This window comes from Tetrao urogallus, assembly GCF_951394365.1.
Source record: "Tetrao urogallus genome assembly, chromosome: 2".
Lineage (NCBI taxonomy): Eukaryota > Metazoa > Chordata > Aves > Galliformes > Phasianidae > Tetrao > Tetrao urogallus.
Genome location: NC_136814.1, coordinates 9,779,802 through 9,806,981, shown reverse-complemented (window position 1 = coordinate 9,806,981; position 27,180 = coordinate 9,779,802). Strand labels below are relative to the sequence as shown.

The window sequence follows — 27,180 nt, the reverse complement described above, 5'->3', positions numbered from 1 at the left end:
TCATTCTGTTATTTTCCTTTTGGATGGAGGGAGGAGATGGGAAGGGAGCTCGTTTGGCAGCTCGTGACCCTCCAACTTGACTTTAATGAGATGATTTGCCAAGGCAAACTCCTCATCATCCAGCATGCCATCTTTGTCGATGTCAGCCAGTTTCCAGATCTTGCCCAGCACTGTGTTAGGCAACTTAGACCTTACCATCTCCTTCTTTGCATTGGCACCAGTTATTTTACCATCGACAGGTGACAGTGTGTAGAAGATCTCATCATACATGGGCTTGTCTCTGGCCACCACCCACTCAGCATCATCGATCCCTTCGCCAGCGCCTTCACCATAGCCGTGGCCAAATGGACCATGCAGGGTGCCCTCGAAGGCTCCTCCCTTCACCATCTGGGTAGGCCGCTGTGATTCCTCCTGGCGTACAAGCACCATGAGCTGGGCGATGTCATTAGCCAGCATGTCTTCCACAGTCTCCAGCAGCTTGCTCTTCAGAGGCTGGAACTTGCTAAAATCCTGGGCCTGCAACTGATCCTTAAAGCAGGACAATGGAGCAAGAGGTGAGTGACATGGCTGTGCTCAGGGCAGTAACAGTGCAGAGTCCGCTCCCTATCTGCAGTTTGGCTCAAAAACTCCTCGTGTAGAGGAAGAGCAGGAAGAATAGCACTCTCTCCTCCAACAGTCCTGCTCCTTGGCACGTGATAGGGTTTCCCTGGCTGGTCATGCTGTTACATCCTTTTTAAGCCCTGAAGAGAATAGTCTTCCTAGCTAACAGAGGGGCTGATATGGTACAGAGAAGATTGGGGTTTTACCCAAAGGCCTAGATGATGGCAGTAAGAATGTAAAATAAGACTTCCTTTCCAAACTAAGTTGAAGTCCTCTGCTTGAGGACCAAACTGTTCAGAGCAAACCGTCTGTGCAGTTCTTGCTATGTCTTCTAGCTGGTGCTCTGCATTCCCTCTCCTTCTGCACTCTGGTAAGGAGTTGTGACTTTGGCAACAGACTATTTCACTGATAAATCCTTTGTTATCATACTGTGCATCTCTCAGATGCCATAAATATGCTAGATCTTCACAGCATAGCTCAATTTTGGTAATTTTCACAGCTAAGCAAAAGTGATTTGACCAGGGACTGCAGAAATCTCATACAAATGAAAAACAACATACAACTTTATCTTTTACCTGCTACTCATTAAATCCAATGTATTCACTCCTACTGGAGTGGCATAGCTATTCTTGAACATTTAATTGCATACTTCAACAAGCAGTGAATGGGACCTTCTATTGGGTATACTCTATAGATCTCATTCTCAAGAACTTACGGAAAATACCCTGTTCTACTAAAAAGATGAACAGCTGCTGTGTCTTCCACAGGGAGCCAGTAATGACTTCAACAGCTAGTAACTGTGAAGAGGCTTCTGCTTGGATTGAAGCCACACACCAACATAGCCATGCCCTGCATTGTTCAATTATACAATACAAGGCTCTGATCCAAGGTCCTTCAAGTCTTTGACTTGGATGAACACTGGGTCAGGTCTTAGCTCTACAGCTCAGCAAGCTTGCTTCATTGCTTAAAACAGATAAGGGGCTTTAAGTTTTTACTGTTTCTTTCTGGTTCTTGCTAGAACCAGAGTGAAGTAGAGGAAAAAAAAAATACAGCTCCTGAGATATATGTAGGCTTTCTGGGAGATGTACCTTTCTTTTCTTTCTAGTGTTATAGATTAACACTATTCTTGGGCCTGGAGAATCTAAAAATGGAACACGGAATTAAAAACTGACAACATAGGATTTCATTCATTTTCTTAAGGGCTACTTAGGCAAAGACTTCAGAAACTAAGGTAGCAGTAGCTTCTTGTGAGCTTGATGTGCAAAAAGTGTTTACATTCTTTAACAGTTTAAGGTTTACACACAGTTTAAGGTTTGCTTCAAGACTGCTACAGGGCTTTTGCATAGGCAACAATAATCAAGGTCTGCTTTGTGGCTTCTGTCCTATTTCCTGCAGTTACTCTAACACTTTTTCCTTGTGTGTCTGATACTTGGGACAAGATGCCACTACTTACCTGCATCTTTCTCAGATTAGGGAAGTCTCCTGGTGAGATCTGATGCTCTCGTTCAATGCGGGCATAAATCTCTCCCAAGTTGTTAATAAGCTCTTTCTTTTTATTGTCTTTCCCAAACACTGAAGGCATTTCCTTCTTTAAGGAACTGATGATGTAGGCATGGACCTGAAAGGCATTAAGTGACACAGAATGTAGAAGACATACTAAAGAACGCACCACAAATTTTCTTTCCCAGTGGACTGCGTGTGTGCCTAGGAGTCAACTCACATCACCCCCTCCTGAAGAAGTTTAGCTCCTCAGTTTGCATCTATCTGCTGTTTATCGCTCCAGAGCTGAGAGCTATGCAGAGACAAGGTGAGGGCAGTGTAGGAGCCTTGGGTATGCAGAGTAATACAGCCACTTTCTAGGGATGTGTTTTTCTTCTTCTGCGCAGGCCTTTCAGGGAATAGCCACTTCCCAGTCCAAACCAAACATACAGGTTTTGAAGCTTTCTAGATTCTGTTTAATGTTTTACCATGAATGAGTCTTTGACTTGCACGATGCTATGATATTGTGTACTTTGTATGTGAGGAATGTACAGACCTAGAACAATGATTTTCATAAAACTAAGTTTGTGTAATGTTTCTTGTTGGCACTGGTCATTCCAGAAGGCAGAATTCCACTTTCCCCAACAGAAGTGATTAATGGCAGTGAATTTTAAATGAAATATTCTTGCTTTTTTTTTTTTTTTATGGTGTAAAAAGTTTTTTTCCCTCACAGTATTCCAAACTTCATTCAGCTGCTTTTAAATAATAAGAGATGGAACTTCTGGCAGTGCCCATAAGTTTTTCCCATGCTTGTGGCAGGCTTATCTGCCATTCTTGTCAGTCTCCACCTCTTCCACATCCATCTGAGGCAGATTTATCTCCTTAAGGCAAAAGACTCCTACTTTCCTTGGTGTGTGATTCTGACATATTGTATTTGTCTGAATTCTCAGTTTGCTAGCAGTAGCTGCTTTTTTTTTCCAGTAGCTGGAAAAGCTACCTTCTTTGACCTGTGGCAACTCTTCACTCAGGCCTGTTACGACTGATGCACCAAGCAGAGGCAGTAGGCTCTTCCTCAAAGTGCATAGGACAAATACGCTAGGCCTCTGAGTGAAGTAAGAAAAGGGGAAACAAAAGAGGCAGGATCCACCAGCTACGTGAGCTAGACCAACCAAAACCACTTCCCCATTACTGTGCATACTGTGGGTGGCCCAAACTAAATGCCTGGGCTCCTTTATGCCAACACTCACCTTGGCCAGCCGTGCCCGCTTGATAAGATCGTTCAGCTTCCTTAGGGCTGCGTTGCGGGGGAGGCTCTGGATATCCCTGAACAGGTCCTGCTCCTCTGCCTCAAACAACTTGCGGTTATCAGGGATGAGCAACGGATGGGACCAGAAGGAGCCAATATAGACTCTGATGACCTCCGGTGTGTTGACAATCTTTCCCAGGGACCACATGAGAGCACCGTACACCCTCATCAGTTGCTGGGTCTCTATCTGGTCAGCTTTGTTGAGAACAACTCTCATCTTGTCCTCGTGGTTCTTCAGGGCCTTGATGACCTCTGAGAATTCATCAGAGATGTCCAGCTTGTGCGCATCAAAAAGGAGAATGATGCGGTCAACCCGCTCTGCAAACCACTCCAACACAGCAGCAAAGTCATAACCTGCAAGGGATGGAAGAAGAGTAGAGATGTACAAGCAAGCCTGGCTATTGTTTCTATTTCCTATTCAGAGTCAAAAAAGTTGCCCTACCCAACAGGAAAAGGGAATTAATACTTGCTGGGATCTTGATACATTCCTTGCTGCTATGGTAACCTACCATATGTGTTTAGAACATCCCTGTGGATTTCATTACATCTACAGATCGATTAGCAGTGTCTGTCTTTCCCAGCTTCTTTGTGTGTTGGGAGAGTCTACTGACAGCTGTCCTTCACCAAAGAGAAAACAAAGCCCTGGAATAACACTTGGTGATGCTTCAGAGCAACAACATGGGCTGGATTACATCCTGTGCTGAGACAAAACCCTGATCCACATGCTCCTCTCACATGTCACGCTCACTGGGACTATTAGGTGAATGTGTGAGACCTTTCCTGTATGTGCTGAGACATATTTCTCTGTGTGCAGTTCTACCAAGTGCTGATTACATCTGTCCTTAATTTCCTGTATGGAAGTAGCAGGAAAACTAAGGTTTATGTTTTTAAGTGACAGAATTATTTAGAGGAGAAGAGGAAAAACACTGAGTGTAATTTCCCTTCACGTACAGTGTGACATGTGGAAAGGACACGTGGGACAGACCTCTGTTGACAGCCGTTGACTTGGAGTCACTGACAGAGCTCTGTGATGGTGTTTTCCCACACACATGCCCAGAGAATTCCCATGCAGAAAATTCACAAGGTTTACTTTTTAGTTTTGCTTTTAGCATATGAAAGAGTAGGTTACTATTAAAGCATTTGAATAACAGGGCAACAGGGTACAGAACTTTTAAGGGAAAGCTATTAGCGTAGATATTAAAAAAAAAATAAGATGAAATTAATATTTAAACGTTTAGTTCAGAGCTCATTTTTAGAGGACTTTTCTATAGTGCAGAGAACTTAGGATGTTTTGTCTAACTTCAGCCAGAGCTGGAGGTGTTCCACACCTGAAAACATACAAAGTTTATTCTATAATTAAATTCAGCCTTAATTCAACATTCTTTTTACCTGGTTTTTATCTCACAGGTTCTTCTGCCACTTTATTTCTGTGTAAGATTACATCAAAAACTGATCTTGACCTACTCTCAAATTAGGTGTTCTGGGTCTGAAGTGTCCTCCTTGCTCATGCCACGGTAATGTGTTGTTTCTTCACACCCTATCTTAGTGTTGTGGAGGGTTGCTAAGGGCTCTCACAAAAGCAGCCAGATTTGGCAGTGTTTCACTGATGAGTGAAGCTATCCACATATTGTAGCACAGTTTATTGTAAAGCTACAGAGCATTTGCAAAGCCATCTGCCAAAAGCTGCATACAAGTAAAACCATTATTACAGAGATGTTCAGACAAATGTGAAGGGGAACATTTTCTCTCCAGTGATTCCTGGCTGTGTTTCTATTGAAAAACATGCCTATTTTAAACAGTTTGCTATTAATGATGTGGATTCTTTCACAACTTCCAGATAAGGTTGTGAAAGAAGAACAGATCAGAACATGGACAGAAAATGAATCTCAACTATACAGCACTCTAAGAAAATAGACAAGATGAATACGATAAACATTTCCTTCTGTCAGACTATTTTTTTTTCATGGGGACAGATTTTTTTCTGATAGCATGAAAAGCATTTGACAGATGTAACACAAAGCTGACAAGCTAGCAGGGTTGTCAGTAAATGGAGGAAATGATCTTCTTGCAAACATCTTGTCATCCAGTCTCCCTAAGGCGGGCTGTGGCTTAATGAGTAGTTATCTGTGAGCTCCCAGTATACCTGGCAGCACATATTTAGTTAAGATATGGCAGGATTATGCAATTACTTTATGTCAAGCCAGACCAAGAATGACACAATGTTTATGCTGACTGTGGGAAGATAGATGGTACCTTACACAGCATAAAATCTGCCTGACTGTAATGTCTTTAAGCCAGTGAGGGTGCACGCAGTGGCTCAGCATTTCTCACCATCTAGCTATACTGGTTGTTTTTTGTTCCCAGGTTGTTTGCTTCTGCCTGATAAGTGAGCACGTTCTACTGGATTTCTCATCTTGGGGAACTATGGCCACAGACCCTGTGCTTGCAATGGGGTAGGACACAAAGCTCCTGCTTTATAGCAGTTATCTTACAGCTTGCTGTTAGAAACATTTTAGACTGGGCAGCTGCTTTTTGTTCTTCACCTCCTTCTTGCTCAGTTTTAGCCACTGGGAGCTCTCTTCACACCATCCTGTTAATAATCTACAGAACAAAAACCTACCAGGATCACAGTCCATCCCTATCTGTCAACTGACAGGTTGGCATTGTGCGTCAAGTACCTGAAGACACCATCAGCAGAAGACAAGGTAGCTAGAAACAGCAAACACTGACTACCTAGAGAGGGAGCAGCTCTGGCAGATGAGTGCCTATTCCAGACAGATGATTACTTAATCTGTATTTTTAAAGTGAAAAAGAGAGTTTGAAGGCTAATTCTAAATGAGTGACAGGAATGCCCTTCTGAAAGCACTTCTGGGAAGATCCCAAAAAGGCTAAACGAGCAGGTATCTACACTAGAGAAGAACGTAGCAGGAGGGAGGGACAGGTACCACCTGAGTCTGGCAAATGGCTGTAAAGGAAGGAAAAGTAACATGGAAATATTACACGGGTTTTGGAAACTTAAAAGTTTCCAAAGCACAGGTAAAGGGAGTTGAGTAACTCTACAGAAAATCTGCATAGTGTTCTCAGCTAGGAAAGACAGGCTGGTGTCAGATTTGTAATGCTAACATAGACGTGAATGGGTACCTGGAGAGGCACACCATGGCCTTTTGCTTTTATGTTGTTTAGTGCAATGGTTTCATGGTTGGGAAGAGACTGGGAGCCTGACAGAGTTCTTACTTCACGTCACTGGAAACAAAGGGAGATCTCCCTAGACAAGTTCAGTTCAGGTGAAGTAAAACAGATGAAAGTATTGTCCAGAGCCAAGTCTCCTTACAAAAGCCTGTTCAGCTTCTACTTACACACAGTGGAGTTTTTCCTTTCTACTTGTTACATGTTTATATCTTTGTCATTTGTGACAGATGGACCAAGTATTTCCTGGTATCTTGGCCAATCCTGAAAACAGTCCATAGTCAGACTTAAACTTCATAGTCCATAGTCAGACAGAAACTTCAGAAGGTATCTGAATCCATTTTTTTAGAGCAGTGCTGATGCACGGACAGAAGTACAGGAATAAATTAATTCCATCCCTCTTCCCTAAAAACAAACAAAAAACTCATAAACTTGATCTTTATTTTTATTTTTTTAGTTTGCATTCTGCTTTCAAGTCAGAAGAGTTAGCCAGGCTCATGACATCAAATATTTCTACAAATAAAAGGGGCTTAAATTGTGCAGGTTCTCTGCTCTTTTGCCTTGTCCTTAGAGGAAGCTGGCAGAGTGGCTATTGCACTGCAGTAACAGTAGTGAAATGGGAAGTCACGATTAACTGTTGCCCTTCAGACCTCTCAGGTGGAGTGAAATGCAAAATGCAAGCAAACATAATTGCAGGAAACTGTTAACAGCAAGAGTACGAAACGTGTCCTTTTTAGATGCTTAGAGGTTGTGTCATATTGTCAAAACGTGACAAAACTCTTTGGAAAAAGATGTTTTCTTATTGCTTTTGTACTCTAAACATTTAATGAAGGGGGGAATATTGATTCTCTTGGTATTTGCCTTTCTCTTCCAAATATAGCTGTTAGAAATTCAGTCAGAGCTCTGGAATTGCCTAAGACTGATACCTCCTATCATTTTTTCTTTCACTTCCAGGAGTAACTATTGTATGGGAACTGCTGAGTCACGGCCTGAACCTCTGATTAATCACCTGAGGCGAGCCATGAGTCAGCCAGAGGAGCACAGGTGAAGGCAATTCACCTGTGCTGCCGGAAGGGGTGGAGCCAGGCTCCACCCCTCCTAGACCTATTTAAGAGCTGGCTACCAGAGGGGAAGGATCTCTTCTGGAGATCCCCTCTCTTGGTGTCTTCTGGTGAGCTCAGCCGAAGGGTAAGCTCTTCCGCTTATTCTCTTTGTGATCATTGTCTACCTTGCTTGATTCTCTCGATTATATTGTGATTACAACATCTTGATATCTGTTGATTAAACAACTATATTGCAATTATAGCATCTTGATTATACAACTATCAATTTGAAGTACTGAAGCTTCTGGTCACTGGTCCTTGCTTCTCCTTCCCTTCCTAGAATGGCAAGCAAGGCTAGCATGTTTTTCCCTTGACTGGGGAAGCCTGGGCTGCACTGCAGCCAGCTGAATAGAACAGGGTGGAAGACTGGAATAGTGTGTCTGGAAAGAAAGCTGATGGGGAATGATACTGCCAATCCTCATCTCCTTGCTATGACCTTGTGTTCACTGCTAAAGAGGAAAGGGAGGAGGTGACATACATCGGATGAAGATGAAGCAAGTGTTCAGCATGTATTCAGGAAGCATGACCCTGAAACAGGGGTCAAATGCTACTACTTGGCTATAGCATTGCTGAACTTGGCAGATTTGGATTTGCTTAGGTCTGTGCGTATGTAGGTTGAGACTGATAGCTAGTGGAGTGTGTAGGGCTCATTGTCCAGGGATGCACTGCTACTGAAGTGAATGAGTTGCTGCTAGGTGGTAAAAGCAGACTACACCAAATGATAAATTGTGAGTAAGTCCTAGCTTCTATCTTGGCTCTCCTTTACTACATAACTTGATCTGTGATACTCCCCTTTGTCCCTGTTTATTTCACTACAGTTCCACCTTTTCTCATCTTCCCCTGTTGCAGATGCTGGACTGTCATGTGACACGTGTGCAGTGCTTCGCAAATGGATAGCATCCATATTGATACCAAACTGTCAAAGCAACTGACACTGTGCTGCTTTGGTACAAATACAGCAGTCTGTTGCTGTATGATGCATAGCTGGAGACAATAAAAACTAATAAATGTAAAAGAAAAAAAAAAGATGCAGAGTGAGGGATGGAGCAGTGTGATGAGTAATTCCTCATACATGACAGTTAGGAAAAAGACCAGAGGAGAAATGGCTGTTTTCCAAGTAAGAACAGTAGAGAAAATAGTGGGCAGGATGCTTTGGGAATACTTCTCACCAGCCTCTTAAATGAATCCCCTATATCTGGGCACCTAGTTACCACATACCTGTGAAACCACCTGCCATGGAGGAGTCCACAAGTCAAAATTGCTCAGTATGACAGATCAGTGCAGACTATAATTACTATTTTATTTATTTTTAACAAGAGTCTAAATGTAGCAGCAGCTGTACCAAGTGCTGGTGATTTCACTGCATGCCTAGGCGATGTGGACTTCAGATATGACAGACTACATCAACCTTTCCTGCTTGACAGGCCTACTTCACCAGGCACTGAATTTAAGAATTCAGACAGATGAGAAGCTTCAGAACCTGGTCTTGGGCCTCTGAATCATTCCTCAAAAGGCAGTTTCCTTGCTTCTGGTCCCTTAAGTATAACAGTACGCATGATGAGCCCTGATGGATTGCTAAGCTGGCACTGGCAGAGCTACCCTGTTTCAGCAGTTAAAGAACTGGAAATTCTCTGGGGAAACCTCTCCCAGCTTTTGCTTCATTCCCAAGTGAAAGCTGAGCAGGCTGGAAAAGTACAGAAAGACAGAAGTATTTTGTTGTATAAGCAGTTTTGGCACTGTCATGTTTTTTTGCCTAGAAACTGCATCGTTGCTCTGTCTCCCTCCAAAACCAACCTGCTAATCATGGCAGCTGGCTTGCGAGCTTGGTAGCAAAGGCACCCAGCCTCACCACTTTTTCCTATTTCTCTGCCACGAGAGCCAGGAGGTGAGCATTCCCTTTCAAACATTGGCTTCCCATAAGCCAATGCCTGGCAGCAGCCCTTCTTACACATAAGCACTTCAGCCCTCTTCTGACTCTTCTTGCTCCCTGGGCTGGGTACCCTGCAGACAGAAATCACTGAAGCTCTTCCAACATCAACAAAAGCTCTGCTGATCTAAACTGGATGAGGTGCTTGTCCTGTAGCTATTGACAAGCAAACTGGTGTGGCTCATGTGATCAGCTGTCCTGGCTCTACGTGACTATGTAGTGAGTTCCCAAACAATCTGTACTTTCGGTTTCTCCCAGATGTTTGGGGAGGTGTTTGCTGGCTTGGGGCAAAGTGCATCAGTGACTTTCCTAACAGCACTGCATTGTGTGCTCTGGCACTGTTGGCATATAATCCAGCTATACGATTGGGACACCAAGTCCACTGGGAGGCTGATGGAGAAAAACTGCAAAAAAAGGAGCAAGAAGTGCCAGTACATTTTGCAGAAGAATATTTTTAGTAACAGAAAGAGATCTTGCAATATATGTCAGGACTTGAAGTGATGAGGAGAGGGATATGGGAAAGTTTTTTTGTGCCTTAAAAAGGTTCAATTTTAACTCATATTTTATTATTTTTTAAAGAACAAAAAAGGTTTTATCCTAAGCAAATGTTCATCACAATGACTGTTCCAGAAGAGAACTGAGTACTTTTAGTGTTGTTTTGTTGTTGTTTGGTTTTTTTTTTTTGGCTGAAAAACGTTTACATAATTTAAGCTTTTATTTAACTCTAACTCTACAGAGCATTTTCTGCTGAAGGGAGGAATGCTGTCACAGCATGTTTTTAACTTGATGAAGGTGTGTGCATTTTGCTATCCTTTGTAGACTGCTTGGAAGGGATTCGTGGGGTCATCCTGAGATACTAGGAAGCTCACTAAGAGACTTTGTGTATTCATCAGATCTGTTTAATATCTAGATATGCTGAAAAATTGTGGATGTCTGTGTTTCTCACACCTCATCCAGTCCAGCCGAGATCTGGGAAGCCTGGAAGCAATTGTTTGTGCAATACAGACAGATGGTTGACTGACACTTTCTGATGGAAATCTGCTCTGCTGGGGAATACTGGACTGATACAGACATTACTGACACTGTCAGCAACCTTCAACCTTCCCCAGTAGTATTCAAATTCTCTTTAGCAAATAGCAAATCAAGCTGAAGGGGCATGAGTAGTTGTGCAGCATCTCTGAGAGGCTCCTACTAGTCTTTCTGTCTAGAATGTGTACAGCTTGAGAGGAAACTCATACAGTCCATTTGGTTTTAATTATTATCGTTTGGAAGAGAACTGAATCTGGCACTTACCTCTGCTAATTCTCTGCTTTTCTCCAGAAAGGATTCCTGGTGTATCAATGACACTGATGCTCTCTAATACAGGATTAGGTAGCTGGGCACATACAAACCTGTGCAAAAATAAATGTTTAATATAAAACTGAAAGATTCTTGTGATGCATTGAACATTACAGGCAGCATGGGAAAGTGAGGGCTCTGATCTCCCTTAAAACGAGTTTTCAGATGAGGTTTGGAGCTACTCCTCATTTAAAGAAATGAAAAAGTGGCCAGAATTGAGCACTTTCTCTGGTATGGATTTTTCAGAACACGAGGTTCAGTTATGATCTATGATGTGGGTCATTTTTTTTTTTTTTGTGGCTCCTATATTGTGAATTATTAATGAAAAACAATATAGAAATCCAAATGTTTTTATTTGCCATTCAGATTTTAGTGAGAAGTGGTATTTCTTTTTTGTCATTTGAGCATTCCCCTGCAGGGACCTGAACTCAAGTAAATTGAAATAACTTCAGTAAATCAACAACATTGTAAGCTTTATTATCTATTTTTACATCTAGTCTTAAACAGAAAGTGTGCTATCTGTGCTGTTCTCCCTCCACGGAAATCCTAAGTCTGAGCAACATGAGCTCTTAAGAATTGACTTAGTCTACCCTCCTGCCTTAAGGCAGGATCAATCAGATGTTTATCTGAAGTGTTCTTCAAACCTATAAGGATGTACGTTCAACATTCCCAGAATTTTGCTGAGAGTCTACTTATTCTTGAAGCAAAAACTTTTTCTTAATGTCTTATCTAAATCTCCCGTGCTACAATGCTTTTTAGTCTAAAACACAGTAGACATGGAAAATGGTTTATGTTCTCTCAGTTCTGAGAAAAGACCCTCTGCTGTCATTGTATCTCGGTATTTCCTCTAGAGAAAGCTACATTTTTTTCAAGTATCTTTCATTCTTTCCAGCTGCTGTTCTAGTTCATTTCCTAAGTTACCAAAGACCTTTGCAGTTTTCCTTTCAATTCCTCTCAAATTGTTCTACGTATTTCTCAAGGGATAATGCCCCAAAATGATGTGGTTTTCCAGCCACAACCTTGTCAGTGATGAACAGAGTGGATGGATGTGTACCTTACACGTGACAGTACTGTTTATATCCCTAAGGAAGAAGTTTGCTTTTTTCCTAGCAATGTGACACTGCTGATTGACACCAGGTTTCTAATTCATTCACTCCACTCCCTTCCACAGCTTAATTTCTGTGTAATTCCTCTGCACTTAGTTTTCACTGTCTACACAAATCGCTAGCTCACAAGAGTACCTTGTGCCTGTTCTCAGAGGGATGGAGATCTTCAGTTTCAGTTGCTGATAACAGCAAAGCACAGCAAAGTCCTATCTGTTTACACAGTTCCAGGTTGCATTTCATGGATAGTCTTTTTCTGACGGTATTCCAGGCAGCTTTAAATGTGTGCCTATGTATGCCTATTAATAGGGTGGTAAGATGTTGATGCATTAAAAAAATGTTACTGTGGGAAGAAGCAGAAGCACATAAAGGACCGAGCTGCCACAAAGGCCACTGCATGCAGTGAAGGCAGACAGAGCCTCTGATGAATAGCTGATTCTGATGAAGTCCCACAGCTACGAACTCCTGCACACTATGCTACAGCCTTATTCTTTTTTTTTTTTTCTTCTGATGAGTAAATTATTATGGGTTAGATAAGCATCTTCATGCCTAAGCTGTCACGTATTTCAGCCCAATATTTCTGCCTCTTTCCTCTGTCCACAGCCTGGTAGGTGGCAACAGAAGCATTTTTGAATGAATGCATAACGCCTCATGCAGAAGAAGGGAGCTAGCTTGGCTCTCCTGATGTGTGCCAGGCATAGCAGCAGAGAACAAATGCTCAGGAGGTCATGTTATTCCCTTTTCTGCCAGCCCAGGTTTGTTCTCCATTGTTACGGCCCTAAGCATTTCTTGCAGCCCTAAGCATTTCTGACATTTAAATGGCTCAGGCAAGGGGATTTTCCATCAGTTTCTCCAAGGAAAGTACTCCACAGGAAATTTTAGATAGAAGGTTAGGGGCCAACATGAATAAGTGCTTTCTGGCTCTGTGGCAAGGCTGTTAAGGATGCTGCCTTCCTGTTGTCCCAGCAGAACTGCAGTACCTCAGGGAACACTATTTAGTTCTGTCCTGAACCACACAAAGGAAAGAGTGTGATGCCAAACCGGACTTTTACTACCCTTAAGGGTAGAGCATGGCTTTAAAAATGGAACCTACTATTCATGATGTCTTCTGTTGATCACAAAAAGGCACCCCTATCTTAAGCTTCCCAAGACAGATCTGAGGGGGTAGGAGGAATCTTGCAATCATCGATCAAGCCAAAGTGGTACAAAAGTAATGGCTGAAATTCTTGATTTTTATGCCAGGCACTTGGTGCCAAATAAGCCCTCTGAGGTGCTGCCTGTAATCTCTCTGCTGGGATCCCTCCAAAGCTGGGGTACTGCCAGCAGAGCTGGAGAGAGGAAAACAAGCCCCACTCTTGATACTCAAGAAGTACCTGGTACAAGGAGACTGGGAAAAGAGACAAGTTCTGAGCAGAGTACTGCAGAGCTGCCCTCTCCTTTCAGCCCAGGGCAGCTTGTCAACCCCACCTCCAGCCTTAACCAGGAAGGTATGCATAGGCACTCCATCTCTTGGAAATGGAGAAAGGAGAGAGGCTCTGAGCAGCAAAATTAATTGTCTCCCAGACAAATCCTGACTCTTTCCTTGCTTCCTGGAAGGTGGCAGACCCCAGTCTCTACTGGGAGGGGTGCACCAGCTGAGGCAGGATGCTTATTGCTTTTGCACCCTTATTTAGCTCTCCAGGAGCAGCAGGCTCTGCACCACACTGGACACAGTGCTGCAGACTGCCACCTCTCATATGAGATGAGCATGGTCAGTGCAAACACTGCTGCCTTGTGCTGCTCTGTTGCTTTCCACTGGCTTTCTTGCCCAGAGGTAAAATGACCTGCCTGTTGTTGCTCTCTCACCTCAGTTCAGAAGAGTGGCTGCTTCCCATCTCTAAATTTCCAGCTCACAACTTCCTACCTGAGGGCAGTGCCTTAGCACTCACACAGCAGCACCAAGGCAGAGACATCTTTGCACTGTCTCTTGTACAGAAGATGGGTCTACAATATGAATAAGCATGGGTGATTTGATTAAGCTCAGTGGCTGTATGCTTACATCAGCTACATTTCCAGCCCTCTCTGAGTTACTTCTTGGTTAAGCTCAGTTTCCTAACTGACTGGACATTACCATCTGTATCTTCAGCACTGTGATGCTCATACTGTTGAGCCATTCCCTTCAGTGTGTCATCTTCTGCCAGCCCAGAAATCTTTTTTTAAAATGTGTTTTCAGGAAGAAGGTTAATTAGCTGTCCTGACTACTCTGCATTGCCAGCAGTACTGCATCTCAGCTGCTGCTGAATCACTGCTGTCTCTCTCTGCCCTCCTGTCCACACAGGCAAATGCTTGACGCTTTCTTCCCAAGAGAAAAGTGGTAAGAGAGAGTAATACCACAGCATGATGAAGTGAACTAGGCTAACGGACACTTAGCAACAGCAGAGATTGCTGTAATAAAAGCAAATTGTATTTGGAACATTATCAGTCAGTCCAGCTAGCTTGCTTTTTGCCATCTATGCCCGGCTTTGCTACTCTTACTGTTGCTTCTCTTCAGCAGTGGACTGTTAGCCAGTTGTGGCTGCTACTGGCTATTGGCAGAGCTCTTTTGGATGACATTCTCCACATTTACCATTTCTGTTCTTCAGACAGGAAGCTTGTTGCACCTTGCCATGTAGGGTGTGGGCAGCTACTTGACCTGTCAGCTAGGTATGGATGTTCTGAGCTCTGCAAGATTTTGAAACATATCAAGTGTGTCTAACAGAGGACCAAGTTGCTGTATGTGAGCTTGCGTTCTTAACAGAGATTGCTACCACTGTGAGGTTCTCTGAATAAGCAATGATGAGAGAAGAACCTAATCAAGCTTCTCCCCATGCTTCTCCTTCCCTTGCCTGTCTCACTACAGTCTACACCAGCATGCCCACGGACAGTGCAGATAGGAGACGCCACAGTCTACAGCTTGAAACTCTCAAAGCCTGGAAGTCAAAAATGGAGTCAAAGCCCATCTTTCCTGGTTGTTTGGCTGAGTAGCTGCCATGTTTGCAAAGTCTCCCGCACTGTGTTAATATGGATGGGTGTAGTTGGACAGTTTGTTCCTATCTGCCTGGTGGAGCACAGTTTGTGCACATCTAGGATATGGGTGTGTGCTGTTAGCTTCCTGCAAGGCCTAAATCCAAAACTCAGGATGATTGGAGTACATTTATGGAATGGAAAGGTTACAGTCCTGGTGTACCAGAGCTGCTGTGTAAAGCCCCCCCCACCTCAAGACAGTTTCATATGGTAACGTAGTATCTTCTCAGCTGTTTTTTGTTAGTAGGTGAGGCTGAATGGAATGTACAAGGCCTCAGAATGGAGGGACATCCAAGTAACATTAAAAAAAAAAAACGGAGGGGGGCAGCTGGGCAAGAAAGCAGAGATGGGGATATTGTGCCAGTTCTGCCCTAGTGACTTTAGGGGTTGCATCTGATTGGAATACTTATCTTCAGAGAACTGAGCTGACTGCTCAGAAATAGCAAGGAATATTAATGCAAGGGAAAGTGAAGTATAATGATAATTTATGTCTGGACTCCTACAGCATGAGTATGACAGGCTGTGCTTTGTTCTTTGTTTCATTTGTTCAAGTAAAATTAAGGTTTGACCCACCTGACTTTATTAATCCCTTCAGTGAGTGACTGATGTCTTTGTGGTAGGACTGGAACGGCTTTGCATCAGCCATGTGGATGGGAGTGGTGAGGAAGGACAGAAGAGCAGTGTCATGCCTTATCCTTTTAAATGGCTAGCTATGCTGCTCATTACATACTCACTTTATATTTCAGAGCAAATAAGTTCTTGAGTACTGACCTGTTCAAAAAGGCATTGCCAAAGGCATTAAGTTTCCTGAATGGTTTTTTGGGATCCACCACCAGTGCATTTCCAGGAACAATTCCTTCCACATCTCCTTGCATCACAGCTATAAAGGAGTCAGTTGTAGGCTCTGGTCCAATCCTCATTCCCGGGAAATCCTGCTCCAGCAGGTACCTATAGATGAAAAAACAGGGTGCAGGCATGAGACGTGAGCTCCCTAATTCCTAAGTGAGTTGTGCTGGAGATCCCAGAGAAATTATATAGCTCGAGAGTATGAGTCCTTCCAAGACTATTTTTAGTACTGTCACTGTATCATTTGATTAATGTTGCAGTAGTTTTTCTACTTGGGATCTCCACATTTAAGGCCTCTGCATTTTAGGTGGATTAAAAAAAAATGAAAAGGCTGTACAGCAAGCAAGAGATTTTTATCATGTTTTCATCATTTTGTATATTTTAATCCTTAAGACATTTGGAACAGATTTAGCACAGCAAAGTGAGAACAGCAGCACACTGCTATCACAGAGTTAATCCTGAAACCTTACTGGCCTTTGGTGCCAATATCAATTACTTCACTGCAGCTCATTTCAGCAGGCTCATCCAACTAATGTGCTTAGCCCCCGGTCCAAATCAGTCACTTAAATGCCAGCTTCTTCTGTACTTGGCTGTTGAAGTCTTCAGTCTCCCCTCCCGTGTGCTTCTGCAGTGCAGTAACAAGTTTGCAATATAAACCATTCAAGCATATTGAGCACTAAGCACGTGCATGGCAGAGCATATCTCAGTATTTGTTACCAAGCTAAATGGAACAATAATTCCTTATTATTTCTTAAGCTTCTGACAGCCTCTCTGTACAGTTTAGCAAGTTTCAGGGAAAGATAAGTCACCTGTAGGCCCATAGGACTCCAAACAGGACCCTGGCAGCACATTCTGACTTCACTTGCAAATTCACAATAAGTCAATGGTGCGTGTGTGAGACAGTTTCCTTCGGTTTATAAAGGAGCCAAATGCCATCACTGGGAGCAAAGCTGCCTTTGTGTGTGCAGGTGCAGAAAACATGTCTCTCTGTGCCAAGAACTGAGACTGTTTTGTCTATACTGCTTGCAAGAGGGAGCTAGAACTAGTTCAGCCCTCTGTATGGGATGACATTGGCCCACCTGGCCTGGTGACAAGCTCTGGGCTGTTATATGAGGAATATATAACTGTCAGGCTATGGAAGTTAGCACAGTATTGCGTTGCTTATTGACTGTAGATGCTGGCACTTCCTCTTCGGTTGCTTTAATCTAGTTTTTATGATGAAACTAAAAGATAAATACAGAACCGCAGTAATGTTAAAAATAGATTCATGGGGTGGAAAAAAAGAAGAGGAAGGAAGAGGTGGGGACCTCTAACGTCTGAGGTAAGAACTAGCACTAGTTCACTCAAGTGAGTCTCGAGCAAATAAGTGACTAAGTCTTGAGAGAATAAGCTCTTACGTGAAGCACTACAGGACCACTAGCATGAAGGCTTGCGATCACTTTTTTGAGGGTTCCTGCTTTAACCATCACTTCAAAAGAGGTTCTCAGTCCACTGCTTTAGGAACAACAAAAGCTTTTTGTGCACACCCAGCAGAGCTATTTACTGACACTATGTCAGTAAATACATCTTTATTTCCCAACAAGCAAGGCTAAAGCAAATGGATCTAAAGATAAAATAAGCAAGTGTATGGTCAAGATAAATCGCAAGTCATCTCTGACTTGATGTGCATTAATGAAGAAAATGGCTGCAGCAAGAACAACTGGAACAATGATGCCCATAATTCCCTCAGTAGTTGACCATCTCTTTCTTGACACATTATCACGTGTTGTCTTACCTTCCCAAAGTAGTTTCCAAGTACTATGCTTACCATATTGCCCCCAGAAATAACAACTTCTAATGAGATCAACTCTGAGGTGAAACAGAAGCTGTTTGTTCCCATAAAACTGAAATACTTAAGGAAGGGAAGGAAATAGCCCTTCTACCTCCTTATACTGGGGAGGGTAGGCCTAAATAAAGCCTACCTAGGAGCTCGTCAAACTTTCCTATAGAAGTAGATCATTGCTTAAGAACCAGTTGGCAGTTAATGCTGCAGAGTGCCAACTCCCTTACTGATAATCACAATATGCCTTCCTGGCAGCTGCTGTAACCTCTCTAGTTTGAAGAAGAAGACACTTCCCCCTTCTCTCCCTACCCCTCTGCAACCAAGAGCATTGTAGATTGTGATGCGAATGTGTTCGGCTGAGTTCCCTGGAAAGCTCTTCACATTTGAAACAACTGTTTGCTATGTCAGAAGCCATTTAGCCAGACACCTTAGAAGTCGGATGGTAGTACAAAGTGTTACTACCTGATGGACATCTCGGCTGTGTTAGTCACTGCTACTGGCTTTCTTCTGCTCAGGCTATGTACTTTGCTTTTGTTCTGATATTAAATATTTAAGAGTGATACAAAAACAAGCTTCAGTGCACATATAGCAATAAATCCTTGAGTTCTCCCCTTGCAAATGCTAGAGATAAAACAAACAGTAATATCAATAGCCAAGTGCAACAAATGAGGTGCATTTAGAAGCTGATCTTACCCCACATGCTAGATATCAGCCTTGCTGAGACAGTAACTTGCTTCTTCTATATTAGTTTGAGGTGCGCGTGCAATATGACAGCACTCAAAGTGCCAAGGGAACACAAAAAACCCTGGGCTTTTTGTTTGCTGTTTACAGGCAAGACTTCTGAGAAAGTCTAAGAGAAAGCCCACTATATTATAACAACATTCCTCATCCCACAAGGCTGCTTGAAAGAAGCACAGCTTTTTATCACAGCTCCACTGAACTAAAATTTCAAAGCACTTTTGATTTATTTCTTGTAAAAGAACAAAAATCTCAACAAAAGCCCTCTCATGGAGAAGAAATTATGAGATGATGTTAATTGACTTAACGTGCAGCAAGCAGTGTGAGAGCAGAGATGATGATTTGCACTGTATTCTAAGCAAAGCTTCTCTGGAAAATTTGGATACGTTGTGCAGCAGGGTGCCTGCATTACTGATTTCACTGCACACAGGACAAATACAAGAGGATTTATTGACACTTGTCTGGGGGTGGGAGGAGGCTTTTGCTAGGCAGTGACACAAGCTGCCTCTGCTAACAGAGGAAAGATGAACACATGCAATTGTTAAATCTCTGGGGCTCTCTGAGAGAGGACAGCAAACAATGGCTGTGGGAGACACCAACTGCTAGGAAGCAGCAGCTGTAAGGCTATTTCCCCTGTGAGAACAGTGTGCTGAGCTACTGGACAACTTCCAGAGCCTGTGGAGTGACCTCATACCAGGTTGCAAAGCCTGCAGAAAGCACCAGGCAAGAGCTGCACATTTATTTCTAGCCCACCCACTTGGAGAAGTGTCTGGAGTTGGTATCTGGTTAAGAGCATTGTGTTGTCTGCTGCCTTTCAGAGCTGTCCTTGTACCTAGTGAAGATGATGAGGTGTGGGCAGAAAAACTGCACAAGGGCAGAGCTGGCCTGACCAGGTATGGTGTGGCATAGAAGCCAGGCAAGGAGATCCCAGGCTCTCCAGGCAGGAATGCCTCACAGGATGTGGGGGAGGGAGCCATTTGCTAGTGATGAGTCATGCAGGAGCCCTGCAGGATGCTGTGGCAGCAGAGGTGATGCAGGCTGGAAAGGATGAGGAAAGGGAAGGAGGGCAGTAGGAGGAAATGGTGAGAACTGCCTGGTGGAAGCAGAGATGAAAGGTTCAGGGCCACATGGGGAGGTCACAGAAGGGCTGCCTGGCATAGCTTGTGACAAGTGGTCCAGAGAGGCCAGAACATGTAATTGATTAGCTGTTAAGGGAAAGAGTGGCTACACCAGAAAAGTAAGCCATGCTGACAGTCAGTAGGGCTCTGGCTAGCTTGTTTATTTTATTAACAGGATTGCTACACAGAAACCAGGATTATTTTTAGAAAAGACCACAGAATCTAAGTTAATTAGGAGAGTAATGTTCTATCCTGCATTCCCATCCTCTTACAGGAAACATTAAAAGTAATAACATTAGATGCAGGCTTCAGCAGCATCCTCCCGTCCCAAGGAAGCTAACTGCTCTGGCTGTTGGTCACAGGTAGAGGAGGTGCCTTGCCTCCAACATTCAGGCCTTTCAGATCCCAGCCCTGCAGAAAGCCAAATGGATGCAGACAGAAACTGGAGGGAGGAAAGAAGATGCAATAGGAAGCAGAAATACAGAAATTGCTTGGTGATGCTGCCTTTTTTTTTTTTTTTTTTGCATAGCAAAAAAAGGGTTCAGTTCCCTACATTTCTGAAAGCAAGAGAGAGAATAGAAGAGAGCACTTTCGTCTTGCTTTGCTGACTTTGACCCACACAGTTCACCTCACTCCTCCCCCAGGAACATTTCTGTGACCTTGACTGCCTTGCTTTTGCCTACTGATAAGAGAGCAGTTTCACTTCAAGACACTGGGTGCTCTCTTCAGAGAGATTTTTTTTTTTCCCCCTTCAGAGCTTTTCATTTCTTCTTTGCTTACCTCAATAGGAACAAAAAAAAAAAAGGAGAAAAATTTATCTCTAAGGTAGGTGAACAAATTCATGTTTTTGGACACATCTTGTTTCATGCTAACATCAAGACATAATAGTGGTTTCTCTTTCTACTTCTCCCTCCCATTTAATTCTGCCCTGCTCTCTGTTGCTAGCTCCCACTCACCTTCCCACAATAACTGGAAGCTAATCCAGTGCTTATCCCAGTTCTCTAACTACCAGTGCCTGCAAGCTCATGTTGAAAGCCTACTACAAGCAGCACAGTTACCTAGCATCCCCTGCCTTTGTTTGGTTGGAGGCATACTGGAGTTCTCTTACTGCAAGAGACCCACAGGTTCTTCAACAGTTCACCTTTCACCTTCTCATGCAATTTTAAATAGAGAAATTTCTTCTTTCTAGCTCATCCCAGACTTGCACAAAGAGGGCTCGGAGATGAGGACACAAGCATGAAATGCACTGGTTGAGAAAGGTTCAGATCACCTTGCTGACCTAAGGGATTTCTTGTCTTCCCACAGAAGAGAAGGCTCATCTCTTCCTTTTGTCTGGAACATGCTTTAAGCATGAAGACTTACACAGAAGGAGCTCAAGCTTACAGAAAAAGGAACACAATTGAGCAAAGGCAGGAATGACTGCCAACCACAGCACCCAGGTGTGACTGCAGAGAAAAGCTGATGCTGGTGATCCAGATAAGCATTAAGAAGAGATGCTCTAGTTTTATAGCCAGCAGCATCCGCACATTTCAGGAAAGTTCTGCTCTGAGACATCGATAACTGAGAAGGTAGAAAGAGCCTCTTCAATGCATTTGTTATGAAGTCACAGAACAAAGATCTGGGGTGGAATCAGACAGTTGTCCTATACAAGTCAGCCTCTCATTTTTCAGAAGAGCAACACCCATTCCAACCACATGCCAACTGCTTCTCAGGGTTATTCACATCCTTTCATCATCTACCTGACCTACCCACGTGAGAAAGGCTTTTTCCACTGTTAAATTTTACTTGTCAGGTGCATGCCTGACAATACATTCTGTTCTTGGCTCCTGCATTACTAGCAGGAATACTACAACACACAAACACCCTGCATTCCTCAAGGTCACTCCTGGAGAGGCACAGTCAATTTGATTCACTTCTCTCTACTCTGTACAGCTCCCTCCTCCACCAATTCATACCGGTAGAACAAAGGCCTGGCTGCTTGTGGCCTCTGTCCAGATATACACTGGGGTAATTCCACAGATTTCAACACAGCCACACCAGAGTAACGCTGGAATTTAATGCTAAGCTCATGAATCACGTAGGAAATGCAGACAGCACAGCTTCAGCTAGGATCCCAAGAGAAAGGCTGCTGCAAGCTGAACTAGCAGTGCCTGAGCAGAGATCTCTGCAACAAAGTCCAGCTGGAAAAATTTAACCCTCTCCATGCAGGTTTTGTATCGAGCCTGCTGTTGGCAATTGCTCTCCTTTGCAGTCAGGAATGAACGTGCTTCTGGCACTGCAGCAGGCTGCACAGGACTAGATTTCGGAGCCCTTATGACTGGTAGGTCTCTCGCACATGCACACACCTAAACACATGCTAGGCTCTGCGTGTTGCCTCTGGGCATAGCACAGAACAACAGCAAGGTGAGGCACAGAGCATTACAAATCCAAGAACCCTCCCTAACTTCACCTAGGCCCGAGGCTGCCCTACCACCCAAGCACTATCATAAGATGGAAGGAATGAGTCCTATCATGGAAAGATGCGACCTGATGGAAAAAAGCAACCTGAGCAGTCACAGCGGTACCTCTGCGAGGCTTCCTGTGCTCTCTACGCTTCGACCGAGCAAGAAGGCTACAAATGACTCACCGCTCCCTGCTAATGCCCTGCCCTGAGCTCTATTCGCCACGTTGGTGTTCTACCAGCTATCCCAGCTGTACCATGCTGCTGGGGTTCAGCCTAAGAGCTGCTGCCCGGCACCAGGGTCACCGAGAAGGGAGCTGGGTGCGGACGGCACACGGGTACAACAGACCCCCGGGCAGGGGCACTCCGTGGCACCCGCACGGCCACCGAAGGGCTGGGCGGCGCGGTTTTACCTGATGAAGGTGGTCTTCCCGGTGGAGTACTGCCCCACCAGCAGCACCATGGGCTTGTTGTCGAAGTCGGCATCCTCCAGGGCGGGCGAGTGGAACTCGTGGAACTTGTAGTGCTCCTCCAGGGGCAGCAGTTTGGTTTTATAGAGCTTCTTCAGACCCTCGCTGACCGTCTGGAACACCTCCGGGTCCTTCCTCCGGCGGTCGTCGGTGCCCAGCCAGCTGAACATCTTCGGGCCGCCCGAAGCCAGCTCCGCCGCGAGCGCCGAGGTCGGGCGAGGGGCGGTGCGAGGGGCTGCGGCCGGAGCTACCCTTGCATGCTCCCTCCGACACCGCTGTCCGCCGCGCGATCGGCACCGGCGGTTTCGGTCAGCAAACGCTCCTCACGGCCAACCGGCGCCGGGAGACGCCGCTTCCCTTCGCGCCGCCCGCTGCCGGCGCGGGCATACCGCGGTGAAACGGCGCGAGGGGCGAACGGAGGCGGCAGCGCCCTCAGAGCGCGGCGGGAGGCGTTTAAGGGTTGGCCCTGCAGGAAATGGGCAGGCGCCGGAAGTCGGAACTCCTGGCAGCGCCGCCCGTTCTGCCCGGCGAATGAAGCCGCGCCGGGAGGCGCCATGTTGAGGAGGTGTGCGGAGGCAGAGAGGGGCTGCGGCTGCACGGTGCGGCGGGGTCCTTCAGCCCTGCCGCCATTTTATCCCGCGCTGAAACAAGCTCTCTGTGTGCGAGCACGGCAGGGAGCTGGGCTCCTTCTGCACGATAACGCTCTAGACTGCGATCGTAAAGCCGGTGGCTGAAGTGAGAGCCCTGTCAGCCTGCAGCGCTGCACCAGAGCAGCTTCCTCAGTGCGAGGCTTGGTGATGAGGCACGAAGCTCGCCGGGCTGGCTCGGCTGCGAGTCACGCTCAGTCACTGCTCTCTGAGCACAGCAGCCTGTGCTGGGAGTGATTTACTGTTCAACAGTCGTTGGCTGCGCTTTTGTTCCTCTCGCAGTTTGGGCAGCAGGAGGGATGGAGAGCAAGGGTTGGCAGTGCCCATCTATGGCCAGGCCTGCCTATAATGCCTCCCTGCCGGTCTGCTAACTGCAGCTGAGTGGCTTAGACCAAGCGTTTCCTTAAATATCTCTAAACAGCTTTTTCGTTTGACTTTCTTCACCAAGAAATGTGGCAAGAAGAAGTCTTGGAAGAAGTCCCGTTGTGTCGTGGGTGCCTGCCCTTTCCCAGCCGTCTGTGTCCAGCACTATTTCAGGCTGGAGAAGTTAGATTTGTTGCAGAAGGAGATGCAGTGAAAGCAGTTGATTTACACAGGGGCAGACCGAGGTGCACGTGGTCCCAGGTGCCTGGATCTTATGTTTGAATGAGTACAAAGAATAATAAAGTTGTTTCCACTGAATGTGTTTTGTGTTTGTTGGCAGCCAGGGACTCTCCTGGGAACGCACTGGGAGGATTTGGGGATCGTTTTCTATGTATTTGACTGGATAAATTTTCCTGATGCTGCAATTGGGTGTGTGCACAGATACACAGACAGCTTTTCTGTGCAGCCTGACCAAGAGGTGGAAGCAATGAGTCCAGGGACTGGCTTTGTTTTTCTGGAAGGAAATAACAAGTTGACTGTATGTTCTGAAAGTCAGGCTCCCCTACTTTGCTGCCAATGCCTAAAGCTGGTCCGAAATGGGAACTGATGTTTTTAAACCTTTTTAAGATTCATTTCCCTTGTTGCTTTAGTTCTTATAAATAGACTGAGATTTTGGCTCTAAGAATTAATTATTTCCAGTAAAAATTCCTGAAAAAAGAAGGACCCCGTAGAAATCAACAAAGTTTGGCAAGAATTCCTTGTTTTGTAAGAAAAACTCGCTTTCATCTTCTAGATAGCTCTCCATTTAAGGACTGCGCTCCTCAGAGGCCAATCTGGTATTTCTCTGGCTATATATGGAGCCTGCTACTCCTCAGTGGTTCCTTGTGATAGTCTCAGGGCTGAGTAAAGGTCAGGCCAGGAAGTCTTTGATGGCAAATCTTCCCAGACCACCTTGATACCCTTCCTGAGTGCCACTAATGGGAGAGAAACATGAGTAAGCCTTGTGTTGTGCAACTTCTGGGAACCAGTTGCTGCAGGTACAGCAGAAGCACTGTTGTTCCACATCTACGAGATGAAAATAAATATTAATGATTAAGCTGTGTTTATTGTAAGTATTTATACCAAAAGGCCAAAAAGCATGTCCTCACAGAATCTGAAGACAGTCCTTTCCATTTGCATTCATTATTACCATGGCAGATTATGACAAACTTCACAGTTTTTATAGACTTTCTTTAGGTGACTCACACAAGTTGCACAATTCTATTTGCTTTTTTGGTCTGTTTTCTTAGCTGATTCTCTCGGAGAGGCTGACTTCCTCAGGGGCTCTCCTTACCTTAGATATGTAGAGCTTGTCAAAAACAATAGAAAGTAAAATTAGGAAAGGAAGTTTAGAGTATAATCAGTTTTTTTATTTCTTCTTTTCCTGGTTTCAAACTGAAAATTGTGATCTGCTTTCTGTATTTATTCCTTTTTAATTTTTAAACAGACTTATTTTAATGTAGAGTTTTCTGCTGGGCAGATTGGTCTCAACGCAAAGTTTTTTTTTAAATTCCATATATATATGCTTAAAAATTTTGAAAGCAGAAAAGGAACTAAAGCAATGAATTTTTAGGGTTTTGTTTTGTTTTCTTTTGTTTTTTTCCAAACAATGTTTTTTTTCCTATAAAAAGTCTCTGCTGGAAGAAGAGCTGTTATTTCTTTAAAGTCCCTGAGCATTTCAAACACAAACTCACTCTTTTTAATGTCCTGCACATTAATTGCTGTATTGCAGTGCTCGAGATGTGCTGGTACTGGTGGGACAGGTCTGCAGGTGTCCTCTGTTAATGAATTTGTCTCCCTCTCTCTACACAGAAAGATTAAAGTTCTGTTGGTTTTCAGTTTCAGTTGCTGGTGACATGTAGACCAAACTGGGTGTTCTCCTTTTCCAGCAGAGAGACTTTGCTAGGGAAGATGCTGCTGGAAGTGAATGGGACTAGACTCAAGTCACATCTTAGTCTTCAAAACGAAACCTAATGTCTGGGGGCAAAATACGGTGCTGTGTAACTGAAACTTCACATGAAATAATTACCGTGATGTGTGTTTGCTTATCGCCCCACCTCAGACTGGACAGGTTTGCTTCCTGTGAAGATCATCTGAGAATGGGGAGATGGGCAAATATCCATGTTTGAAAAGAGGTTGTGAGTCAGCGCTGTGAAACTTTTGACAGTTTGAAGAAGGTTGTGAGAACAGAGTAGTTCAGTAAAATTCACTTCCTGCCAGGGCAGTTGTTGTCACTGTTTGTTTATCACCAAGTCTGAAACCCAAAAAGCAGTGTCAAAAGTTCAGTTAATTATGGATCCAAGAGTGAGTAGCAGAGTTTGTGTGAAAGGCACAAGGGGAGAAGGATGTGCAGTGGCCCAAAATTAAACCCAAACCACTAAAATTTGGTAAGGGACTTTCCTCTGGTTCAGCATGATCAGATTTCTCAACTGCCTTCTGCTGTCAAGTGGCCTTGGTATTGTCTCCAGGGTGGTCTGTCCCTTTGCTACTCATTGCTTTGTCTTTACAACCGAGAAAGCTGCTGCCTTCCTTTCCTACCCTCACTGCTCTTCCATGTTCTTCTGAAATACTTCTCATGATGTTTTTCCTGCTGTTGTTCACAAATGGATGGGTACACCTATGCTGTCCTTTGTCCTGCCCTGTGCAAACAGCTTTTATCCCCTTATTGCTTAGCATGGAACCGAGGGCTGGTACCCAGAAGTGCCACCAGAAATGGGAAATACGGGCTTGGATAGTGTACGTTAATGGGAAGCGTCCTTGCTTCAAGATGGTTCGTTCTTTACAGATGTAAAGCAAAGAAAGTGTGTTGTAGGCTACCTGAAGGACCTGATCCATATGATATCTGCAATAGTGCCAGAATGAAAAATCCCAAGTCCTTCTCCATACTTAGCCAGCCTTACAGTGCAGAATCTTGGAGATTTCTCATATAACTCTTTGATGGTTTTGATTGACTCTGCCGTAGGATGTACAGTTTCATTTGAACTTATGTGTATATTCTTTATAAAAATTGTTCTGATTTGATGGATTAAGTGGAGAGATGCTCATGGCCCCAGCTGTTCTGAGAGTATGTATTTTTTGAGGGTATTTCCTTTCTGACCATTTCCCGACCTGAGCAGAAATTACATTTAAATGTATTCAGACACAGTTGAATGCATTCTCCTGTTCTGCTTTGCCAGTGATGCATGGAGTGTTACAGAGTTTTGTGCGTTGAATAATCAAACAGCACACTAAACAAGGAAGCTGCCTTCTACTTGAGGGGATGAGTCAAACATTAGATGGGCTGACCTTTTATTTTATGTCTTATGTGAGATATTTTACACTAGGGTTCTCAGAAATGTTCTGGCATTGCTCAATATGTTTTTTTCCCCGCCTTCTACTGCAGTGCTTGTTGGGTGAGTACCAGCCCTTGGTGTTATGCAGGCAAGGCATATATATGCACACATGCACACATACATATATTCGGAAGTAAGGATAACACATAAGCAGAGTTCATCACTGCCAGTGGAACAATTATCCTTCGCTGTGAGGACACACCTGGAGAAGGTAGGACATCAAATGCCAAGTGCTACATCTAGAGCTCTGGTGCTAGCATTATTGACCAGTATCCATGTGG

At 44.2% G+C, this 27,180-nt stretch overlaps 1 protein-coding gene across 1 annotated transcript; it reads right to left on the bottom strand.

Moving 5' to 3' along the window:
* EHD3 (EH domain containing 3) lies at window positions 1-22,688 on the bottom strand (the record flags this gene model as incomplete). The annotated part of the gene is made up of 6 exons (XM_079532562.1): window positions 1-528; window positions 2,054-2,218; window positions 3,327-3,739; window positions 10,895-10,992; window positions 15,856-16,032; window positions 22,462-22,688. 6 exons carry the CDS (start codon window positions 22,686-22,688, stop codon window positions 1-3), a joined length of 1,608 nt encoding a protein of 535 aa, XP_079388688.1.
* Window positions 22,689-27,180: the final 4,492 nt, after the last annotated feature.